The 19402-nt window shown below is 39.6% G+C and overlaps 2 protein-coding genes across 2 annotated transcripts; both read right to left on the bottom strand.

Moving 5' to 3' along the window:
- On the bottom strand, nt 10522-11598 carry LOC18789565 (late embryogenesis abundant protein 1). The gene is made up of 3 exons (XM_007226013.2): nt 11494-11598; nt 11273-11407; nt 10522-10879 (listed from the first exon to the last, which is right to left on the bottom strand). The coding sequence occupies exons 1-3, from the start codon at nt 11545-11547 to the stop codon at nt 10799-10801; spliced, it is 270 nt and encodes an 89-aa protein (XP_007226075.1). The 5' UTR covers nt 11548-11598; the 3' UTR covers nt 10522-10798.
- On the bottom strand, nt 13537-17662 carry LOC18792502 (beta-amylase 1, chloroplastic). Its single transcript, XM_007223052.2, has 4 exons — nt 16650-17662; nt 15631-15841; nt 14885-14995; nt 13537-14801 (listed from the first exon to the last, which is right to left on the bottom strand). The coding sequence occupies exons 1-4, from the start codon at nt 17234-17236 to the stop codon at nt 14001-14003; spliced, it is 1710 nt and encodes a 569-aa protein (XP_007223114.2). The 5' UTR covers nt 17237-17662; the 3' UTR covers nt 13537-14000.

The following is a 19402-nucleotide window of genomic DNA, read 5'->3' as shown; positions in this document are numbered from 1 at the left end:
GTAGACATCTTCTTGAAGAAAACCATGGAGAAAAGCATTTTGACGTCAAGTTGACGAAGGGACCAACCACGAGAAACTGCAAGACTAAGAACAGTGTGAATGGTGGCATGCTTGACAACAGGATTGAAGGTTTCAGCATAGTCTATGCCCGGATGTTGATGAAACCCTTGGCAACTAGACAAGCTTTGTAGCGTTCAATGGAGCTGCTAGAGTAGCGCTTAATCCGAAAACCCCACATGCACCCAACTGAAAGCTTTCCTCTAGGACTCCATTAAAGAGCTCAATCAAGTTTAGCAATCACAGAAGGTAGAAGAGAGAGTTCGAGAGAGAGATTTGATATTGAAGGAATGTTTTTCCATTATTTCTCAAAGGAACAGTACCAGCTTATATATCCATACATGTAGATCAGTTTAGCTTAATTAACACTAACCAGCTGATTAACTTAACAGACTGCTAACTAACTAGTAATCGTAACTAACATGCCAGCTCACAATATACAACTAACAGCACATGGGCAAAAGAGCTTTAATCAGGTGGTCTGAGGTGTAGGCTAACATCCCCCTGCAAGCTAATGCCAGGAGAACTAAGCATTAGGTTGTCACGAAGATAAGAGAATTGAGAAGTGTGTAAGCCCTTAGTAAAGATATCCGCAAGTTGATTACTGCTTGGAATATGAGAAACCACCATATCACCACGAGTGACGCGTTCACGAATAAAGTGAAAGTCAATTTCAATGTGCTTCGTGCGTGCATGAAAGACAAGGTTACTAGTAAGAGCAAGAGCTGAAATGTTATCACACCAAAGAATAGGGGGTCGATCAAGAAACAAATGGAGATCACAGAGAAGTTGTCGAAGCCATGACATCTCAGCTGCAGTGATCGCAAGAGCTCGATATTCTGCTTCTGCCGAAGAACGAGAGACGGTGCTTTGTTTCTTGGCACACCAAGAGATGGGATTATTGCCCAGAAAAACAACATATCCAGTCGTGGAGCGCCTATCATTCACATCAAGCCTAGTCAGCATCAGAATAGGCCTGAAGATGAACATCACCAGAAGTGAAATGAATCCCATGAGTGAGGGTACCAGCAAGATAACGTAGAACACGTTTCACAGCAGCAAAATGAGGCTCAGTGGGAGTGTGCATAAACTGACAGAGAGTGTTTACTGCAAAAGCAATATCAAGTCTGCTAAAAGTGAGATATTGAAGCCCTCCCACCAGACTCAGATAGAGCTTAGGATCTGAGAGAGGAACACCATCAAACTTGAGTAATTTTGTAGTAGGTAAGCAAGGAGTAGGACAGGGCTTGCAGTGTGTCATGCCAGCTTTAGCTAGAAGATCAGTAGCATATTTAGTTTGATTCACATGAATACCAGAAGAAGTATATTGCACCTGAAGGCCCAAAAAATAGGTTAATTTGCCAAGGTCTTTCATATCAAACTTATGACCAAGAGCTGTAATAGTTTGCTAAATCAGAAGCAAATTGTTCCCAATCAAGAGAATATCATCTACGTATAAAAGAAGGATGAGAAGATCACTGCCAGATGCTCGAACAAACAAGGAAGTATCTGCTAAGGACTGAACAAACCCCAGTGTGAGAAGATGAGTGGTGAATCTTTCATTCCAAGCCCGTGGAGCCTGTTTGAGGCCATATAAAGATTTCAATAAGCGACAAACATGGTATGGTTGTTTGGAATCAGTAAAACCAAGTGGATGTTGCATGTAAACTTCTTCATGAAGAAAACCATTCTTAACATCCAGTTGCTTAATAGTCCAATGAAATTAGGCAGCTAAAGCAAGTACCAAGCGAACAGTAGAATGCTTGACAACAGGGCTGAATGTTTCATCATAGTCTAAACTAGCCTCCTGATGAAATCCCTTAGCAACAAGCCAAGCCTTGTGGCGAGAAACGGATCCATCAGCATTCTTTTTCAAATTAAATACCCATTTACAGCCAATGAAATTCATAGAAGGTTGATAAGGAACTAGAGTCCAAGTCTTCTGTTTCTCAAGAGCCTGAAATTCTTCAACCATGGCTTGAGTCCATTCAGGAGTTCTGAGACGGAGATGAAAGAACCAAAGACCATGTATTGATATCTTCAATCATCGCATCACGCCATTCAATATGTTTAGTGGCCTATGAAAAACAAGTAGGTTCAATATTCTCAACAACAGTTAATAAGGCACGGGGAATGGGATATTTGACAGTGTCATCGATATGAAGCTTTAGCTTTTGAGTGTCATCTTAAAGGCGGGTGCACATGTGAGGAACAGGGGCAGGAGATTGCGGAGCTGCTGGAACTTGAGAGTTCGAAGCTACTGTAACCGGGGGGTTCGGAGCTGCTGTAACCGGGGGGTTCGAAGCTGCTGTAACTGGAGGGTTCGGAGCTACTAACTAGAAGATTCAGAGCTATTGGAACAAGGGCAGGGCTGGGATATGAAATAAGTTTGGAGCAATGGTTGGGATAAAGTAGAAGAAGTGTCGTTGAGTGGACTAGGAGGTGCAGCGGGGCTGGGGTCATGGTTTGTGACTGCAGCAGTTGGAAAGGTGCGTACCAAGGAGGTGCAGTAAGGTTGCGAGCTTGAGTCTTGGGCAGGAGTGATCGATACGGGCCTAGGAGCGGAGGAGGTAAGAATTGGGCGAAATTCAATATCCATATACTCTGAAGAAGATGATACCTGCAAATGCTCAAATGAAAAATGCATTTCGTTAAATAAAACATGACAGGACGTGTAAACACGATCCGTGGAGGGATGTAAACAATAGTAACCTTTGTAGTGAGAACTGTATCCAAAGAAAACACATTCAAGAATGTGGTTGGTGAGTTTTTTTTAGTATATGGTCAAAGGTAAAGGAAACAAGAATAGCCAAACACTCGGAGATGAGAGTAGGAGGGAGCATGTTAGAAGAGATGATTATATAGGGTGTCCTATTGAAGATTAGGAGTAGGTAGGACGTTTATGAGATGAACAGCAGTGAGGGCAGGTTTGACCCAGAGATTGTGGGGAGTGTGAGAAGTGGTAAGGAGAGTACAGATCATGGTGGCAATGTGTCTGTGTTTACGTTTAGCTAGGCTATTTTGTTAAGGTGTGTGGTCACATAAGAAACGTTGGTGGATGCCAAGTTAACTGCAAAGATCAGAGAAATCATTATTAACATATTCAGTCCCATTGTCACTTTAAATGATTTGCACAGTGGTGTGAAATTGATTTTTAACCATGGCAAGAAAGGTTTGAAAGTGAGAAAAGACCTCATTTTTACAGTGCATAAGATAGATCCATGAGTAACAGGAAAAGTAATCTGTAAACAAGACATAATAGCGATAACCAGTAACAGAAATTACCGGGGACATCCATACATCACAGTAATAGCGATAACCAGTAACAGAAATTACTGGGGACATCCATACATCACAGTGAATTAAATAAAAGGGAGATGGGGCAAAGGTTTTATTACTAATAAAGGATAGTTTAGTGGATTTGCTAAGTGCACAATCTTTACAGAAAACATTAGAAACCTTAAAGCCTATAGATGGTGCTAAGTGAGAGAGCACATGATCGGATTGGTGGCCAAGGCGACGATGCCAAGTAGGAGAGTGCATGGTGGTAAAGGCATGGGGGACGGTAGAGGAGTGAGAGGATAGGGAAAGTGGGTAAAGACCATCTTTATAATAGCCCTAAAAGAGTAACGAACTAGTACATAAGCCATAGATTTGATAAAAGTCAAGAGTAAAGACAAAAAAAACTAAATTATCATGAGTAAAACGGGCAACAGAATGAAGATCAGTACGAAGATAGGGAAGACAAAAGACATTTTGAAGAGAAAATTTGTGAGAACCTAAAGGAAGAGGAAGAGAACCAATATGAGAGATAGAGATAGAATCTCTATTACCAAGAAATACATAATTATTACCCTGATATGGCTGTTGATTTTGGAGATTAGAATGACTACTAGTCATGTGATGAGTGGCACCTGTATTAGGGTACCAAGTGGAGTCAAGTAGCTGCATGAATTGAGCCCCAGCAAAGGAAGGAAAGGATTCTAGGTCATTGTAGCGATAGAGACATATTGCAGTAGTATGTTGATTGGTATTGCAGGTGGTGCACCAAGGAGCTGAGTTGGGCTGGGCAAAGTGTTTGCTAGAAGCTATAGATTGGGCCCAATGAGGTTGAAAGAAAGGCCAGTTGTTTTGAGATCCAGAATTTGGACCAAAATGAGGCCACGGTTGATTAGGCCATTAGGGCTGCTGGAAGCCATTCCACTAGTTGCTCCAGGAAGATGAGAAATTGCGCCATCCACCACAGCCATGACTGCACTAGCCACTGAGGCCACCACGCCTGTTACTGGAAGAGCTACCACCACGATGAGAAGGGAAGGAAGTATGACCGGTGGTGTGAGAAGAAGATTGGGTGGCCATTAGCGCTGTGTTTTGATCAGGAGAGATTCAAGGAGCCTGTGCGTCAAAAGCTAACAAACGAGCACGAAGATTAGCAAAGTCAGGAAGCAGAGGAAACTTGAGAATTGCCGTGATGAGCATTTTGTAAGCGGGTCCTAAACCCCAAAGCACAATATTGACAAGTTCTTTTGGGGAGACATGTTCATTGATGGCAGCCAGTGAATTGACAAGGGACTTTGCATGACGAAGGTAAGCATCAATGGGTTGAGAGCCTTTTTACAAATCCATGAGTTGAAAACGAAAAGCAGATTCATTGGACATACTGGATTGAGAGAAGTGGCGTTGGAGACACTCTCAGAGATCCCCGACAGAGGTGCAATTGACGGTGAGAGAAAGAATGGACTCAGAGAGTGTATTGGTAATGTAGCTAACAATGAGTTGGTCTTGTTGGTACCACTGAGCATGGGCGGATTGGTTTGGGTAAGAGTGGCAATGGTGGTTGTAGGTGTTGCGATGGTAGAAGTGAAGGTTTGGGTAGAAGGTTGTTTATGAGTGCCATCGATAAATTTGCAGAGGTCATGACCGACTAAAAAGGGATTGAGTTGGCGGAGCGAAAGGAGATAGTTGGAGTCACTAAGCTTGATAAAATGAGAAGAGTTGGGGCTAGGGAGGGAGATGGTGGATTCAGAAGAAGCCATGAGGTGGACCTAGAGGAGGATTGGATCTAATAAGGGAGAAGGACCCTAGGTTAGGTTGATATCATGTAGAAAATATATTTCCTTGTATTTAACAGATTACACAAAGTCCCTATTTATACTAGTACCAGATATCTACTTAAGGTAGGAAATAATATAGACATGAATACAATTCGATTTATAGCAGGAAATCCGATTTACAGCAGGAAAAGCTAATTGCTAGGAAGAGATTGTAAAGTTGACTTCCGTGTAGGCTAGGAAAGGAAAGCTGCATTAACAGGTTATTTGGAGATGAAGTTTGGACGATTTTATATTTTATATTTCATTATATATATAATTTTTTTTTTAAAAAGTTCCTATTATATTACGTTTTAAAATTGGTGGAGAAGAGAGGTTGGTTAGAGTGGTAGTGGCAGATGTGTAATTTGGTGGAGAAGGGGAAAAGATTTTTGTAGAGGTGGAGTGGTGGAGTGGTGGAATGACGTAGGGTATCAGTGGAGAGGAAGCTTTGAGAAGAAACTAGCCTTGGCCGTTAGTGTCTTTACGTAGTTATGGCTATCATAATCGAGTGTTTTTTTCCTTTTGTAAATTCAAAAAATAAAAATATATTTTTATAAAATAACAAGGAATTATCATAAATAAAATCAAAATTGTACAACATTAGGCATCTTATATATCCCTTTTGACGGAGGAATTCTTCAACTCGCCATAAATCGAAGAACTTTAAGAATAAAGGAATAAGAAATTGGAATTAGATCAACGTAACCACATAATTTATTATTCTTTATTTGTAAGTAAAGGTAGGAATCACAATATGTTAGTAAACACACAAAAAAAAGGAATTACATTTATTAAAATACCCATAAGTAAACATACCATAAATTCATATTCAATTACCAACCTTAAAATAAATAAATAAATTTTTTTTTAAAAAGGTAAGAACATCATTTTTTATAAATATTGAAATCAACATTATTCAATGGAAAGGATCTAGATACCTTAAAGAAGTCTTGTATTAGGAAAAAGGTCTTGTTAATTGCTAAAACTTGGGATCAAGCCAAAGATCTGGTGAGTAAGGTGGCCGCTGTGGAAAATCAGAAACTTTTTTCACTCTTTTGTCTCTCAAGTTGAACACACCTAAATGACCTTTAAGGTAAGGCATTTCTGTGAAGTAAATTGAATTCTCCTCCCACTCTGAGCCATCACCGAAGCAGATCATCACCGTGGACTGCTTTGAACCCAAAACGAATGCCCAATTGCCAATCGATTCCACCTCCATCCATCCACATTTACCATCTATCAAACGCAAATTATAAACATGGAACGAAATTGTTTTATTGGCAATATGGCTCCAACTTTCATAGATCTTCAAAATTAGGAATAGATCTTCCCTGTTTTGATAATGTAAGCTCTGTTCAGCTGATCTTTATTTTTCACTTGTTCAACTATCATTGACACGTTATGAGGTCGAATCTTCAACTTTTTAACAGGAGATGAATCAAGGAAATCCCAGACATGGACGCAAAAATCTATGCGTAATGCATAGAACTTATTATTAGAGCTAGTAATGTCAATGTACTGTGCTTGCTTGCCAAGTTTTCTCCACGTACCATCTGTAGTGGTACAAAACATAAGGAAATAGACTGCAAGGAAATTGATCTGGTCTTGCTCCAACCAGCCATTTTTGAAGGTGTACATCACCAAGACTCCAATTTTATCATTGTTGTTTTGGTTGCTGCTATAAGTCGGTCTCGAAGACAGAACAACTTTGCTAATCCTTCTTTCCATATCCTCCACTGAGCCCATACAGCAACGTTCTGGTGTTATAGGATTAGTATGAATACATTTGTTGGATTTGATTATACAATACGCATGCCCGATGCGTGTCGGGATCTTAGGGTATGTGATGGAAATTATATGTGGATGTGGGGGTCTTTTTGTTCCAACAGCCTGACGAATGGGCTTGGGCTGCCGTAAGGAGCAAATGGGTGAAATTACCTCTTGTGTCTGAGTTCAAGAATCAGACCTCAATAATGCTTCGAAAGGGTAGTGAAGTTTTAGGAAGCACCCTGGTTATCCTCACCAGCAAAAATAACAGTTTCTTACAGATAAATTCTTAGTGCTTGCAAGTAGAATCTTAGCTTGGCATGAGAGACTTGTAGCATGGGAGCAAAACAATCATGAGTTTAGCATAAACAAAGAAAGGGCTGTGAATTCCTATGAAAAACAGGGGTTTTAAGACAAGGGGGAATGAATTCTAAGAGGGTTTGTTGACGAGGGAGAGAGATGGGGTATGATGGGTGTGTTGAGTAGTTTCCGGCAGCTTGACGAAAAGTCTATCAATCTCTGGAGTGTTTTAACAGAAGAGAAAATAGGAGAAGATGGATGAATATGGCTTAAAATTGCAGAGGCTTCAAGGAGGAGAGATAAAGCTTGCTCCCCAGATGTGTGTTGCTTAGGATAAAGAAGAAGAAGATAGAAGGTGAGGCACTTGGGCTTGATGTTAGCAGTTAGAGAATAAGCTTGCTCGACTGCTCTGGTTGAGTTTAATGGGTAGGAGGTACCTCCTTTTATAGTCGTTGGAAGCTCCTCCTTCCCAAGAAATCCTAATGGGTTCTCTCCAATTTTGTCAAGTCTTTCTCTTCCTTTCTCCTCTCTCTCTTCGACTTATTCTATTTTAGTGAAATCCTCTCTGCCCAATCGCACAAAAACAGGGATTTTTGGGAGCTCTAGCCTTTTCTCTCAACTGTTTCATTGGGGGACTTCCATTCCTAGACAGCTCTTTCCTTTCTTTCTTTCCTTCTTCCATGGCTAGATCTGATGGGGGAAAGAAATAGGTATGCACAGTAGTTAGAGTGTTTTGCTTAAGTATCCCTTGGTTTTTCTAATGGTTTGCGTTGGGTTTGTCTTTGACCATGTGCTGGAGTCTCCCAGCTTCCTAAGCGTACAAACATCTCCTGGTTTCCTATCGTGGTTTCATTTCAAACCATGTGCTGGAGATTTTTTGGATATTTTCTAAATTATTTGGGCTATTTGGCCTTCCTAAGGTGATGGGTTAGTGTATTAAGAGAATGAGCCAACCTCCTAAGTGATAGACCATTTTTATTGAAATGATGAGCTAATTTTTCCTAAAGTATTGGGCTATTTCTTCTAGAGTATTGGACTTTTTTTTTTCTCTTTTATACTTACCCATGTATTTGGGCTCAAGAAATGGGCTTGAGTTTTGGGGCTCCCAAGCAGCCCAAAACTTCTATTTCTCGGCTCATCAATGGACCTCATGAAAGCTCGTTACCTTCTATACCACAACCCACTCAACAAGCCCCGGGCATTTTTGTGGCTTGGGCCCACTTAAGCTTGTAGCATGTTTAGGTGTGAAATAATGATTTCCTGCTTGGCATGGTGTGTCAATTGGCGTGCTTGAATTTTATCATCTTTGAAAAGAGACATGATACTTGGCGGAATAATTAGCATGAGCTTGTAGGGTCAGTGCCTTTTATAGGCTCATTTTAATTCTTAGCGTGATGGATTGCATGTTTATTTGGCATGACACGTGGTCGTGGCTCGTGCAAGCGTGCATGACGAATTTCGCGTGCTCTAAACCGGCTCTTTTCTTAATAAGGTGTCGTACTGGGCCGAGAATTTATTTAGGCCAAACCCTAGATTTTTTGGGCCTCAACAGTGGACAAGTTTGGAAAGATGGAAGAAGGAGTTGAATCCCAGATAAGGGATTTAAGAGCAGCAGTCGGATCTGTTTTTGTTCCTTGTTCCTCAAGAAAAGCAGCCATCCGTGAGAGGATCCAAAGCAGATAACATCAGCGTGGCGTAATTCCCGTGAGGGTCCTTCAAGTGGTAAATCTTGCCTTTAAGAGTGCAAAAACGAAACCCGACATCATCGTCATACTTATGAAGAACGATACATGGCGGTTCTAGTAAGCAAGCGAGTGATGATGGCGACTGCGATATATATTTGACTGCCTTATTCCATGAAGGGCAAACCGCTTCAAATCGCAGTACGTTTTTTACAGACAATTTTGATAAGATCAATGCACAGAGGTCAATTGGAAGTTCACACCATCTTGATTTGCTACATACTTTGGAGGAGAGGAGTGGAGTTTTGTCTGCCATTGATATATGATCTTCAAGGGAGGCTCACTTTTAATTTGAATATATTAAGAAATTTTAACCCTAAACCCTATACGATCTCGATCCTTTGCCTTGATTTTCTCTGCTAGGATCCTGCTTGGGTAAGAAAAGTTTCTTTTATATTACGCTTTAAAATTACAATAATGCTATTCATACCACATTTTGTATACCACATTTCCATACCACATGACGTGGCACCTTACTTGGACATGCCACTTCATTTAATTTCATTTTACGTTTTTTAATTTTTATTAAAAACCCTTAAAAAATTGATTAGATCTTCCTCCCTTCTTGTCCTTCCAGCCATTCTCCGTTCTCCATTCTTTTAGTTGATTCTTATTTGATTTCTAGCAAACCATCTTTTCTTTCCTTTTTACTTTTATAAAGAATGATTTTATCTAATTGTTTCATTGAAAATTAAAGGAGTCGAAAGGAAGAAAAATGTCTATATCATGTTAAGGGTTATGGGCCATTGTTCATGGCTGAAAGTTCTCAGATCTATCTACGATGATTGGTCTTTTCCTATTAATTGCATCGATCCTGCTGTTTTTCCAATTTACTCTTTTGTATCTTTTGTGATGTTTTTTCCATTGGTTCTGTAAATTAAGGAGGAGGGGTTCAGGGTTTAGAGGGACTTTCAAGAGTGGTGAGGAGGAGGATGCAAGGATATTGAGAAGTCTAACAAAGTTTATTATTAAATATATTAACCGAAATGAATGAAAAATAAGATGACTTAAAATGAAATTAAATGAGTTGGCATGTCCAAGTAAAGTGTCACATCATGTGGTACAGAAATGTGATAAGAGTAGCATTACTCTTAAAACTATATCGCAAAAGTTCCTTTTATAGAACTCATCATTGCTTTTCTTGCTGCAATAAATTGGTTGCGCGATGAACGCAATGCACATGGACAAGGTCAAAAGGCAATTTGATCCATGGAACAGAGAAAGTGGCGAGTGAAAAATGGAGCGTAATTACTATATTACCCTAAAATTTTAAGTTCATTATTCAACTTGTTCAATGCTACAAGGGTATAATTGAAAATTTTCCCTTTTTGGTTGATAAAAAAGGTTTTATCAAATATTAAAAACTCTAAATACTAATAGAGTGTTAGGTGAATTGACCCAAGTCTTTGATGTGCTCCGAATTGGTTAATTTCTCATGATACCCGCGTTTCACCCCTTCCCTTCTTAACTTTGACAAAAAATTTATTAAATAGAGATAATATACTAACAAATTTGCTTCTGCATTCTAGTCGTACAAAGAATGATGAATTGGACAGTCCACAGATAACAGTAAAAAGAAAGTATATTAATAAAGGTGAAGGAAACCAACTTGTTTGCAATGCAATGCATTGCATTGCATTTGGTGTGGTTTTATTACATAAGCTGTGATTTGGAAGGAAAACAAATTAAAGATCTGTAGCGTTTATTACAACTGACGGACAAATTTTCTTGTCCCTAATGATTAAGGAAAGAGCAAAATGATTCTAAAAAGACCCTAAATCCATCAAAGTAGCTGCTAACACCACTTCACACATCATAAGAGGAAGATGGCATGTTTGTTTATTTCTTTTCATTCATGCCAAGTGTGCTCTTCACACTGTCCATGGCACCATGAGCCATGTTCATCACTTGCTCTCCAGTCTGTAACAACACCAAACATTGCATTGTGAAGCTATTTTTAAATAATTTAGCACTTAGAAAGCAAAATATACCCAACAAATTTTTCTACTCGTAACTAATGATTTTTTATATATTCATTCTAGAGAAAACAGGACGGTCTTAAAGTCAGGACATTCTACTAGATTAAGAGTTAGTTAATACGTCAAATTTCTCGTGTAAAAGAGTGATAGAATTAACATTGGAAAATGCTAGGGAGACCAACTTTAGATACCAACTTGTGTACCAACTCTCTAATAGATGCAATCCACACAGGACACAGCGCTCCACCTCTATTAGAGAGTTGGTACACAAGTTGGTATCTAAAGTTGGTCTCCCTAGCATGACCCATTAACATTTGATAAGAAATCTTTTAACCTGCTGAATAAATCCAGCACTTTGGTCCTTTCCATGCTGGGCAGACTCCTTGGCTGATTGAGCTGCATCAGATGTCACGTTCCTAGCTTGATTTGCTGTGTCCTGTGTGGATTGCATCCACTCTTCTGCCTTAGCCTGCACCAACAGAAGGGGTAAAATTGTCATAATAAATTAAATACTGCTGCTTAAATTGAGAACATACATTGATGCCATATATATACCTGGCCCTGGCCTTGGGCTTGGCCTGCATTCAAGGGTTGCTGCATGCTAGACATTTTCTCTCAAGAAATTATGGTGTTAATGAGAATGATTCTGTGTAAGTTGGAGTTTGTTAATTGATGATGTAAACTTCTGTTGATTGATATGTATATATAGAATAAGTTATGGTCTTGAAAGAGGAGTGTATACAGGGATCTGGGAACGAGTCTCTCTGCAGCGTGTATTTCTGCTGTTGAAATGGGCATTGGGTGACATTAATTAGCATGGAAATTGCCAATTTTGGCATGGTCCTCCCAAAAGAGAGGACTACGCACCACCAAGCACTGATCGAGAATAACAAAGAGTGCTCTTTGTGGAGAAAAACTCGGGTAGACTTTCTTGTCATGTGCCACGATGAGTATAACCTTATCTTTTTTTATTATTTTCTGTTGGAGATGTAAGATATAGGGTGGGGGTGGGCAAGTGGGGTATAGATCAGTTGGTTAAACTCTTTCACCTCTACGTATGTGAGTAGAGATTCAAAACCCTCAAACACCCAATGAATATTTGTTTAAATTCCCCGCCCCAATCGCTTGGACTTAAAAAAATATATAAGGTGGGCTAAATTTCTAATTTTAGCAAATATTAGGGAAATTGTTAGTTCCATATTTGCATGTTCTGTTTTAACTAAGCACTAGCCTCTCTGCACGCGCTTCCGTGCTTGCGAGAGATTTTTTATAAAAAAAATAAGTAAATTTATTTTAGAATTAAAAAAGATAATGGGTAGTTGTGTTCCATAAAAATAGGATCCATTATCTGCTTTTTCTTTTTCTTTTAATTTTTTTAAATATGAAAAAGTATAAATTTATCATATTATCCTCATTTAATTAATAATTTGAATTCTTAATGTTTGCATTAACCAAGGGTATTTTCTGGTATTTTGAATGTTTCACCATTCTCTACCTTTTGCTTTATATATACTAGCCTCTCTGCACGCGCTTCTGCGCCTGCGAGAGGCTTTTTTTTAAAAAAATTTAAATTTATTTTAGAATTAAAAAAGATAATGGATAGTTGTGTTCCATAAAAATAGGATCCATTATCTGAATTTTCTTTTTTTTTTAATTTTTTTAATATGAAAAATTGTGAATTTACCATATTATCCTCATTTAATTAATAATTTTAATTCTTAATGTTTGCATTAACCAAGGGCATTTTCTGGTATTTTGAATGTTTCACCATTCTCTGCCTTTTGCTTTATATATATAGATTACATGCCACGCATGACAAGGATATGTCCACCCAAATTTGTGCCCTCCGGAACCCAAACTGAGAAGTCGTTAAGAAAAACATACTTAGAAAATTTTCCCCATCAAAGCTAATTACACCACTAAAAATTTTGTGCTAATTTGTACCATTAACTTTGGCATTGATTGGTTTACATGCGTCTAATTTATACCATTGATTTTGGCATTTCTTGCTATGAGAAAAAACTTAAAATTTCAAGATAAACATGACCACAGTGTGAAAGATTTTTAATATCCATGATTTTTTTTCTTTCTCTTTCTTGTAATTTGGACAAATTCATTATTAAATAAAAACTTGTGATTGTTTTGCCAAAAATATAAAAACTTGTGATTGGAGCCATAGAATTCTTTGTGCCAAACATGTGACTCCACGAATTCCACCTGGTGTGCTTGTGCATCTGAAAAAAAAACATAATTGACAACTTGAAAGAGCTCTAAATAGCACAACCGAACACGTAATTTTTCACATGACGTGGCGAGTTTATCAAGTTTATCCCCAAGTTTATCCTCTAATTATTGAAACATTAAATAGGTTTAATCCAATACAAATTTTTATCTATTTGTTTTAGATAATATCATTTAAAAACTATTTCTATAAAACCCTTCTGTGGGTAATATTGGCTGGTAAAAAACAAAACCATATTTCTCATTAGCACATTTCCATCGTTTTTGTTTTTGTTTTTGTTTTTGTTTGAGAAAATGGATTTCGTTAACACATCAAGAATACAATACAAGATGCGACAACATGCAGACAAAATGGCCTCATTAAAACCTTTCTGAGAAAAATTCAAAAAGATAAAACCTCATAAGAGGAAAGAGTACAACACACACATGCCATAGACTATAGAGTCAAACATCACTAGAACTGAGTCTTCCATAGTTATACATAAAAGGAAGAGTGAACATTCTTATTTGGCTAACGGCATTGTACAACAGGCACTTTAAGACTTGTGCATGCAAGAAAACTATATATGAATTTGCTTAAATCATGTATAATATTAGCATGATAATAGATAAGGTTTTTGGGGATATTAGAGTTACCGCCCATGTTATGGTACACAGCCCCACTCATTTTCCATAGCCACAACTTAAATAAATGAGCTATGGAAAAAGAACCAGGGATTGAAGTATTGCCATTATCTAACCTTTATATGCGGCCAGGCAATATATAAGATTGTTTCGAGGGCGGTAGAAGCAAAGCTAGCTAAAGCCTAAATTATGCAATCTTAGCGCATAAGAACGGCAGCCTCCTGCACCAAAGGTGTAGTAACGTGTACGAAATGCTCAGCTTCCCTCTCGACCTGTTCCCGGCACTTGTGACTGCCCTTTTCCTTCATTTTCTTCACGAATGCCACAAAATGCCTCCAGTTATCAGGCTGGAACAAGTGCGGGTTCATCCTCAAGTAAGTGAACGCGCACATTTGGTTGCCTTCGGTATTTCCCTCAATGTTCAACGACGATGCTTCCAATATCTGCTTGTGTGCGTAGTCATCGTACCTTGGCAATGCATTTTCACCTGCGAGTGGTACGTTTGCTTTCAGAGTCGCCATAGCCACTTGCCTAACAAGCTTCTCTGGTAAACATTGAGCCTCCTGTGGCTGCTCGTGGTCACGCATCTCAATGCAAGTGAAATTGAATATTGCACCATGGCGCGCTAACATTTGAGCAATAGGAATGTAACCATCCCGGAATCGTGTGTTGTAATACCCTGCTGTCAGCTCAGGGGCATGGGACCGGGTTCCGTAATGCCAGTGGATGCCTGCAATCTTTACTGAGATCTTCACACCGTGATTCTCAAAGATAGACTTGGCTGAGGTAAGGATCCTCTCACCATGGTCCAGGAGCATCTGAGAATACCAGCCGAGGAAAAATTCACCATAAGTACTGTTCCAGCCTCCACCATCTTTTCTGAAAAATGGGGTATCTTCTGGCCATTTATTATATTCACCGGCATCAGTGGGGCCTGTGCTTCCCCATTCTGGCTTGCCAGCAGCTTCAGCAGCAGCTTTTAAACCACTGAGCATATACTGCATCATGTTACATATATTAGTCATGTTCTAGGAAACAAAAAGCTACAAGCAGAGACAGAGAGAGAGAGAGAGTTAAACACCTTGTCAAAACATTGGAAGGCACCAATTCCGGGAAACCTCCATGTCCCATTCTGCTCCGGATATGAAGGGTAACGAAGCTCACCTGCTGGCCCCATTCCAACTTGGATTTCCTGAATTAGGAATATTGAAAATTAACAAACAGGAAAGGCATGTGGCAGCATGTTCAAATGTTACAAAACTAAAGATTGAATACGGTTGCAGACACATGCATAGTCTTAACGAACAATAAAAGCCATTCTTAACCACCAGAGCTTTCAGTTTTCTTTTTCTGTTTAACATTCCTTTTAAGTGAACTTGTAGCAATATGTTTTTTCAGCATGTGCCAGAGGATGAGTTTATCCTAAGCATCTGATAGCACATTACCACAAAGGTAAGAACAAACAAGTTATTCAAGCACTTCAAGGTTCAAAGTTAAGTCAACGTCAAGGTTCAAAGTGCAGCAAACCAATAAAGACACGTTAGAAACACTTCTTCCTAAGGCAATTGCTATGAACCAACATGCTCTTGCACTGTTGGTTCAGTGTAAACAGTTTATGCGTCCATCTTTCAGGCACATGCAATCGATTCTTTAACAAGAGGAGATGCTTTAACAAGAGACACGATTATTATTAAGTTTTATATAGTGGGATAGTTTCAATAGCACAATAAACTCTATCAGAAAATTGAAGTCACAATCAACCAACTATGAAACTCCTAAGCACCCAACTGAATTCAACTAGTAAGAATAAAAAGCCAGAAGTATTACCACAATGGTGTCACCAAGGAAATGTTTGAAGTTGTCTCTGAAGGCACGCATGAAATCGGCGTAACACTGCACGGGTGTCCTGCCCTTAAGGACCGGGAGGGTATCAGCGCCAAGTGATAAATACTCGCAGTTTCTCCTTCCCCATTGATCAGTGTATGCAAGGTCTGGATCCTTATCAACCTCCTCCACAACCCACTTGGGTAAAGGAATACTGTGTTCAACAAAAATAGACTATTCACCAAAGCGCCACAAATCTCCAAAATCCCATACAACAATGTAATGTTCAAGTGCAATGTTGCTATAGATGCCATTATCAATAGAAAATAAGACCTCTCTTTTGGTAATGGTATAAAAGAAAAACCTAATCTATATTTTTTGTAACAAATCCAATGAACGCAATTTTAACAACCCCAATCCAAACTACAGCTTTCACTAAAGATGGATGGCATATGATCATATTGGTTATGATGTTTCTTAACTTTAATCACAGTTTATCAATACCTAATCATGAGAACTTTACAGTTTCACTATCCCCAATTGCAAAAAATAATGACAAATTTAAGACCCAACAGTTACTTTTCTAACTGGTATACATCCACTTTTCCAAATATGTTGTTAAGCCAGGCCTAGATGTACTGCTCAAGTAAAGTAACTTCCAGAAAAATCTATTCAGCCAAATTCAGACAAAAGCTAATGTACTTTGGTTCACACAAGAGCGTGCACCCACGCTCCAAAGTCGCACGTGAAAGAAAAAATTAAAACCAATCAGAAAAACGTGAAAACAATGAACACTGGAAATGACATGAGAGAGAGAGTCAGAAAAACGTGAAAACAATGAACACTGGAAATGACATGAGAGAGTGAGTCAGAAAAACGTGAAAACAATGAACACTGGAAATGACATGAGAGAGTGAGGGGGGGAGAGAGAGAATCAGAAAAACGTGAAAACAATGAACACTGAAAATGACATATGAGAGAGAGAGAGAGAGAGAGAGAGAGAGAGAGAGAGAGAGACTCACGTGACAGAGTCCCCGACGTTGCCGCCACACTTGTGAAACGACATCACAGCCTGGACTTTGAGGCCATGCTTCTTCGCCATCTCGAGAAGCTCCGCGTACCCGCCCCAATTGTACCCGCCGGGCGCTTCCCTCTCCACCAAACCCCACCACACATCCATCATCACACCCTCCACTCCGGCGCTCTTCAACGCCTGAAGACTCGCGTTCATCGCCTTCTTCCGATTCACAGAGTTGTTCATCGTCACGCTATCCAACGGCATCATCACGTAAACCGGCACCCCCGTCCCCTTATTCTGCGCACCCCTCACCTGGTGTTCCAGAACCGGAGATTCTATCTCCGTCGCGAAAGCCTGGCACGCCACTGACAGATCGGGCCGGGTCGACCCGAGAGGCGACCGGCAAGGGCTCAACGGCGGCGACAATCCGTCGATCGCGTCCGGCCTCTGGATTTTGCACGTCAGGCTCGGCGTCGACGACCTCCACTTCGGCGATGCGCTCACCGAATCAGCGGAGGATGAGTTCGTATCTGTCGTCGAAATCGATGCTCCGGCGAGTGCTCCGATCTGGTGCGTTAGGTTCAACGCCATTCCCGAAGCCAAACAGAAAATAAGCCTAAAAAGTGGGAGGAAATAAATTAAAGAGGAGAAAAAGCTGTATTTTGGACCTCTGCCTTTTCCCTTGCTCTGCGTGTGAATTTTTTTGCTCTTTGGAGATTCAGATTCTCAGTTAAGTCACAGTAGCTTTTGTTTTTCAGATCTTTTTTGGATTTGAAAATTTTGTGTGGGAAAAGGTAGGATTGTGAAGCTCCTGCATTTATAGAAACGAAAGAGCTTGGTTTGGAACTGGGTTTGGATAAGATTTAAATAATCTTTTCTGATCCGCTATCTCTCCGACACGTGTCCTTCACTCCACGTGGCAGCGGGCTTCGCGGCCGAAAATGTGACGGCTACGATCGCTCGGGATGCTCATGAGCCGACGAGTCTGGACGGTGCGATGGCGCTTCGCGTGAAAGTTCCAGACTTTTGGCTAACGCGCTTTGCCGCCTTGCCGCTTTGACACGTGGAGGAGAGGAACTGGCAGTGGGAGAGGAACCTTTCCTTAAGGCTTAAGACATGTAGTTGGGTGAGATTGGGGGTGGAGGTGGCTTGTTACTGTTGTTGTCGTTTTGTTTTCTACGGTAGAGAAAGAGAGCTGGGAGGGAAAGAGGACACGTGGCGGACGATGAGTAGCGGTGTCAGTGCGCGGTTGACACGTAAGGCTAGGCTTGTTTGGGTATGTGTCGTGGTTTATGGTGACGGTGAGGGTATAGGTCGATTGGATGGGTGGCCCACCACTGAATCAGCTTAAGCCTTGACGTTTATGATCTATTTGGCGTTCAGGTGTAGTACCTGATTTTGGGGATCCGGAAATTATGGCACGGTTCGGTTTGGACCGGTTTTTGCCTAAAATTAGAATCGATCCGGTACTATTCATTCGGTTTGGTTCGGTTCGATTTTAATAAAAAAAATTTCAAAAACTGTCCGGTTCGGTTTGAACCGGTTTCGGTCCGGTTCCGGTTCGGTTTTGAACCGGATTATAAAAATTATTTTTTTAAATTATTTTTTAATACAATTCTCAACTGAAATATTATTTTTTTATTTGAAAATTAACAAATTATTCAATTTCATATAAAAAATAAAATTAAAGTGAGAAAAGAGAGATATTTTGACATTGAACTTGGATAAATATTAGGTTTTTTTTAGTGAAATTAAAAATATAGCATTAAATATAAATATATATTGAAATTATATATTTTTTTAGTTTCACTGGTTCGATTCGGCCCGGTTCGGTTTTTGAAGACATGGAACCGGATCCGAAACTGGTCCAAACCGGTCCGGTTCGGTTTTTGACCTTTTGGTCAACTCGGTTTTTTTTCGGTTTGATTCGGTGCGGTTCGGCTCGGATTTCCGGTTCGCCGGTTTGAGTTCCCACCCCTAATCTGTACTCTAAAAAAAGTCTAATCTGCGGTTTTGCTCAAAATTCTATCATAATTGTTAAATTATCCTTAAGGTTTGTTTTGGGTAAATTAAGGAAGAGAGCTACTATTTTCATCCATTTGTACTATTTTTTCATTCACTTTATCTTCAAAATTTTATGGGCATATAAACCCCTTTGTAAAATGACTTTTAAGGACTTAAAGAACAAACCTCAACCCTAAAATAAAAACACAATTTCATAAGAATTAAAAAAGAAAAAAAATTAGTTAATTAAATAAAGCGACACGAAATAATGAATGAGAGAGGGAATTTTGGGGAGAATGTTCTATTTCTATATATAGTTCTTTTTTCTTTTTTTTGAACAAAGAGTTCATGAATTCCAAACTGAAATTGAGATGCTTTCAAAGCTTAGACATAGGCATTTAGTCTCTTTGATTGGCTTTTGTGAAGAAGACGGTGAGATGGTTCTTGTTTATGATTACATGGCTAATGGGACTCTAAAGGAACACCTGTACAAGAGCAACCAACCTCCCATAGAAGCAAAGGTTGGAAATTTGCATTGGAGCTGCTAGAGGATTACATTATCTTCATACTGGTGCCAGGTGCACCATCATCCATAGAGATATGAAAACCACAAACCTTCTATTGGGCGAGACTTGGGTAGCTAAAGTGTCCGATTTCAGTCTGTCAAAATATTATTCAAAATCAAACCCATGTTAGTACAGTGGTGAAGGGTTGCTTTTGGGTGGGGGGTAATAAAACATAAAGAAAATATAT

Source organism: Prunus persica, chromosome G1 (genome assembly GCF_000346465.2).
Source record: "Prunus persica cultivar Lovell chromosome G1, Prunus_persica_NCBIv2, whole genome shotgun sequence".
Classification (NCBI taxonomy): Eukaryota; Viridiplantae; Streptophyta; class Magnoliopsida; order Rosales; family Rosaceae; genus Prunus; species Prunus persica.
Note: the sequence above shows the minus strand (reverse complement) of the source record. Positions and strands in the feature narration are given on the sequence as shown.